This window comes from Myotis brandtii, unplaced genomic scaffold, assembly GCF_000412655.1.
Source record: "Myotis brandtii unplaced genomic scaffold, ASM41265v1 scaffold698, whole genome shotgun sequence".
NCBI lineage: Eukaryota > Metazoa > Chordata > Mammalia > Chiroptera > Vespertilionidae > Myotis > Myotis brandtii.
Window position 1 is genome coordinate 1,369,032 of NW_005370731.1, and position 5,601 is coordinate 1,374,632.

Here is a 5,601-nt window from a genome sequence, read left to right on the forward strand (position 1 = left end):
CGGCTCCCAGGACGTCGGGGGAGGAGACTGTTGGCGCCGGCGCCGAGGGGCTCCCCGGTCCCCTTAGGGGGTGGGAGGAGGCCGCCACTGTAGCGCCGTCAGGTGAGGTGCCAGGCTGTTCCCACAGAAGGGGACCCAGAAGTTGGAAGCCGTGGAGGCGGGACTGGACCTGTCTGACCCCATGGCCCTGCAGCCCCAGCGCAGGGTGGCTTTGGCAGGAGGTGTTAGGAGCTCCGTTGTCCGGGAATCGGAGGAGGTTGCGTTTCTACTGCAAACACCCTACACTCACCCTCCGGAGCCTGCGCGCCAGCTTCATTCCCCGCTGGTGGAGGAGAGCCAGTCACATTTGTGTGTGTCTTTCTCACAAAGCCCTGAGGGGGGCGGGGGCTGACTGCCAAGGGGCTGGGGAGGACCTCCCCTGAATAGGCAAGTGGAGGGGCAGGCGCTCTAGGCATCAGGACCAGAACTGACAAGAGCCTGGCGACCTGCACGTGGGTTTGGGGAAAGGTAAGAGCCAGCTTGGCTGGAGGAGGAGCTGGCCTTGAGGCTGAGACACAGAGGGCGGGTTCAGGTGGGGGAGCAGCAGCGTCGCCTCTTTCTGTCTCACCCCCAGACCCAGCTCCCCCAGCAGAAGCTGCAGCTGCAGGAGGCATGCGCGCGCAAGGAGAAGAGTGTGGCTGTGCTGGAGCACCAGCTCTTGGAGGTGGAGGTGAGGGCCCAGCGTGGCAGAGCCTGGGGCGGGTCGGGCTAGGCCTCCCCAGCCCACGGCTTTGGCTTGTCTGCCCCACAGGAGACAGTGCGTCAGTTCCAGGAGGCGGTGGGCGAGCAGCTGGGCAAGATGCGGCTGTTCCTGGATGCACTGGAGGGCTCCTTGGACCGGGAGGCGCAGCGGGTGCGGGGCGAGGCGGGGGTCGCCTTGCGGAAGGAGCTGGGGAGCCTGAACTCCTACCTGGAGCAGCTGCGGCAGATGGAGAAGGTGCTGGAGGAGGTGGCAGACAAGCCGCAGACTGAGTTCCTCACGGTGAGCAGGGGTGACCGTCCTTCGCTGCCCCTCGGCCCGGGTCCAGGCCCCGGAGAGCTCATCCCAGGGTCAGGCAGGGGCCCTGAGGTCCAGAGAGGGGCAGGGACCAGCCAGGGTCACACAGGGAGGAGGGGTGCGCCCAGGGCTGCTGTATGTTGCTTAGGCTGGGCGCTGCACAAGGCCGCTATGTCTAAGGGGGACCCTTCACATAACAGACGCTGTGGGTTTGTTTATTTCTCAAGACAGTCTTCTGCCACAGAGTACTGTTTCTTGAGGAAGGGGTCCCTTTTCTAGTTCACACAGATAAAGGGCTAGGGGTGGCCTTGAATTCTGGGTTTCTTTTGGCTTTTCTGATTTTTCCTGACCCCATACTCAGCATTCTTGGTCCACCCACCCCATCCTCAGTCGTGTCCAGTGTCTTTCCTGCTGCCTCACCTCCGTTTTCTTTTTCTCTCTCCAGAAATACTGCCTGGTGACCAGCAGGTGCGATCATCCTGGCCCCGCCCCTTCCCCAACCTGCCCTGGTCTTCAGGGACACTGGCTGGCTCACCCGCTACTCTCCCTGTGCCTGCCGATTCCATTCGGTCCTCTGCGATTTCCCTGCACTTTGTTTTGAACATAGAAATGAATGTGATGGGGTCCTTCTTAGGAACCTCCCAGACGGGGGGTGGGGGGGGTGTGCGGGGACATAGGCATCATGGTGCTCAGTGCTGCTGGGAGAGCAGTGGGTGGCCGGGGCAGGCTTTGCAGCGGAGTTGGACGTTAGAGTTGGACTGGATGTTAGAGTTGGACGCTGGAGGAACGAGCTGGAGTTAGCCAGGTCAAGAGCTGGGAGAAGAGCATTGAGAGAAGGCAAGAGGGAGAGAAGGTGTGCTGGTGTGGCAGGTGGGCAAACTGAAGAGTGAGGGGCTTGGACCTCATCCCAACAAAAGACTTAAAAAATTTGTGGTAAAATGTACACAAAGTAAAATTGACCATTTAAACCATTTTTAAAATATATGTTTTTATTGATTTTAGAGAGAGAGAGGAAGAGAGAGGACGAGAGATATAGAATTACGGATGAGAGAGACATGAATCAGCTGCCTCCTGCACGTCCCCTACTGGTGATCGAGCCCACAACCTGGGCATGTGTCCTGACCGGGAATCAAACCAGTGCATGCATGGGTTGATGCTCAACCACTGAGCTACCCCGGTGGCAAACCATTTTTTAGTGCACATTTTCGATTCAGTGTCATTAAGTACATTCATGTTGTTATGCAACCATCATCACCATCCATCTCCAGAACATTTCATCTTAAAAAAATGATCACTCAAGGATATGTTTATTGATTGTAGAGAGAGAAAAGGGGGAGGGAGAGAGAAACACATTGATGTAAGAAAGAAACATCATTTGGTTGCCTCCTGTACTGGCCCCGACTGGGGATCGAACCCGAAATCTTTTGTTGTATGGCACAACGCTCCAACTCAGCCACCCGGCTGGGGCCAGAACTTTCCATCTTTCCAAACTGAAAATTCAGCAAAGGAATGATGTGGAGAGGTCCTGAAACTCCACAGCCTTGTCCTCTCTCCTGGGCACTGCTTCTTGCCCTCCCCCACCCCATGCCTCCTCCGGAAGTCCCCTCACAGACACTCCCCATCCCCCCCAGGCTGCAGAAGATCCTGGCAGAGTCCCCGCCGCCTGCCCGTCTGGACATCCAGCTGCCTGTCATCTCAGATGACTTCAAATTCCAGGTGTGGAGGAAGATGTTCCGTGCTCTGATGCCAGGTACGGGGAGGCATGTTATGTTTGTAACCATGCGGTTGATGGGAAGCCGCAGCTACACACAGAGAGGCCTCCCAGTCTCAGCGAAGAAGGTCACAGAAGAAGGTGCCTGTTGCCCCTTTGCCTCTAGACGCTAGAGCAGTGATGGCGAACCTATGACATGCGTGTCAGAGGTGACATGCGAACTCATTTTTTTGGTTGATTTTCTTTGTTAGATGGCACTTAAATATATAAAATAAGTATCAAAAATATAAGTCTTTGTTTTACTATGGTTGCAAATATCAAAAAATTTCTATATGTGACACGGCACTAGAGTTAAGTTAGGGTTTTTCAAAATGCTGACACGCTGAGCTCAAAAGGTTCGCCATCACTGCTCTAGGGCAAGCATGTCAAACTCAAAGGCTAACACGGGCCAAATAAACAAGGTTTAAGTTTATGTGGGCCGAAAAGAAACAAAAGTTTCAACTTTCATGGAAACGTAGGTTTATTTCAATAGAGAGATGCTGAATACAAAGGGCTGAACTAAATGAGTAGTCGTGAACATAAAATAGAACATTTTAATAAAAATTAATATTTTTGCTTGAACATTAACTTACCAGACACTGAATACCTGCACAAATTAATAAGTGTCATGCTTATAAACCTATTTTCCTTGTTCTTTGAAAGTGAAATATATCCTGTTTCGCACACCAAACAAGTCAGTCCAAGATTAATGATGTGGCAATTGGCTGCTAAGATATTCGCTGCTAGTATTAGTGGAGAGAAATGGTGTGCCTACGTGTAAAGTCATAAGGGAAATGAATGCAACACGATTATAGTAATCAGTCATTAGGGAACATTGTAGTTCATTATTAATAATTAGTAGCCCGGTGCACAAATTTGTGAACATCAAAAGGAAATTAATTAGAAGAAATATTTTAATATCACTACTCACCCTTTCTCTATAATAGACGTGTCAACCAAATTCACTATCGACAATGACAGATGGAAACACACACATGCGATTGGTGCCAGTGAGAGCTTTATATGTATCTTGCATCTGCAAGTCAACTTAGCTTTTTATAGATATAGAATAAACTTGCTTAATTAGACCTGCTTTCTGATTTAGCTAAACTTTTTCCAGGCCAGTGAAGCACCCAAACTTCTCTTTCAGGTAATTGTCAGCAACACAGCAGTAAATATCAACATGAAGCAGATTATTATTGTAGATCACGCAGGGAGAACAAAGGGTAAAATATTTAACTGTAGCAGTGTTTGACTATATTCTACACAGTGAGAAAACCTGAAGTTATTTTCAAGGTCCACCATTTCTTAGTTCTTTTCAGTCGGGTCAAGTTTCTAAGCTTTCTAAATCTCCATTTTCCGGCTAATGAAAAGAAAATAGGATTCCATTGAGTCTCCTGGCTACCTGTTCCAGGACTCCTGTGAGGATCAAATGAGATGAGGCACAGAAAATGCTTCACAGACCTTTGGTTAAAGTGTGAAATGTTTGCAGCTGGCTATAAAGCAAGTTGTGTTCCTGGGCTGAAGAAACTGCAAGGAGGCTAGTTGCTAGGGAGAGGAAGCCAGGCATTGCCATGTGACATCATTACCGGGAAGGTTGGACAGTTTAGCATATTAGCCATATATATATATATATATATAACAGGATTGTGTAAAAATTAAGTTATGAAATTTTTATTAAAACGTTTCTTACATACTGTTATATTGGCTGGGCTGCAAAAATATTGGTTGTGGGCCGCATGTGGCTTGCGGGCTGCGAGTTTGACATGCTTGCTCTAGGGCAGTGGTTCTCAACCTTCCTAATGCCTCGACCCTTTAATACAGTTCCTCATGTTGTGGTGACCTCCAATTTCATTGTTACAAATTGAACATAATTAAAGCATAGTGATTAATCACAAAAACAATATGTAATTATAGATGTGTTTTCCGATGGTCTTAGGCGACCCCTGTGAAAGGGTCGTTCGACCCCCAAAGGGGTTGCGACCCACAGGTTGAGAACCGCTGCTCTAGGGTCTCTCTGTACCCTGGTACTTGCTAAGAGAAGGACCCCTGAGGGCATGGGATTTATAGGTGGGTGCCTGACGGGAGGGGAGAGGATGCTGCTTACAGGAAGGCGCTGCTGCTGGCAGCAGGGGACGCGGGGTTTGAACCCTGTGTGCTCCTTGTCTAGGCTCTGTCCCTGTGGACAGTGGAGAGGACAATCCCTGCTTATGGGGCTTGAGGGTCTGCAGAGCTGGAACCCTGGCACTGGCCTGGGCCAGACACTGACTCTGGTGGCCTGTGGCTGGAACGGCTCAAAGGCTCAGCCTCCAGAGCTCCAGGCCATGTACATGTGGTGGGCAGCCTGGCTGCCCTGCGGGGGTGGGAATGGGGGGACTCTGTTTTATCCAAGAGAAGACTAAGGCCCAGAGACGGACTGAGGTCACACAGCGGTGAGACAGGGGCCGCTGCGGACCAGGCTTCCTGTCTCCTCCCTGTGACCTGGACCTAGATGGTGCTGTCTGCCCTGTACCGACCTAATCCACCCCAACCTGGAAGGAGGCAGTCAGGGCCTCAGCTCACAGCCGAGCAAACGGCAGCTCAGGGAGGCAGTCTTTGGCCGCAGCCAGTCAGCAGAGGGGTTCACCCCCACCCCCACCCCCACCCCGAGGGCCGGGAGGGTTAGAGGAGGCCAGGCTGGCCCATAGGTGGGTTGTGGAAAAGGCTCGCGGAGGCTAACAGGCCTGACGGTCTCTCCGGCAGTGAAGGAGCTGACTTTCGACCCGAGCACGGCCCACCCGAGCCTGGTGCTGTCCCCCTGCGGCCGCCGCGCCGA

At 51.8% G+C, this 5,601-nt stretch overlaps 1 protein-coding gene across 1 annotated transcript in view; it reads left to right on the forward strand.

The window, feature by feature from the left end:
• TRIM72 (tripartite motif containing 72, E3 ubiquitin protein ligase) overlaps positions 1-5,601 on the forward strand; it is a 16,321-nt gene that overhangs the window by 2,264 nt on the left and 8,456 nt on the right. Inside the window, exons 4-8 of the mRNA XM_014529791.1 lie at positions 614-709; positions 791-1,021; positions 1,482-1,504; positions 2,668-2,786; positions 5,529-5,596. Of these exons, the coding sequence (XP_014385277.1) occupies positions 614-709; positions 791-1,021; positions 1,482-1,504; positions 2,668-2,786; positions 5,529-5,596 (537 nt within the window). The remainder of the gene's footprint in view (positions 1-613; positions 710-790; positions 1,022-1,481; positions 1,505-2,667; positions 2,787-5,528; positions 5,597-5,601) is intronic.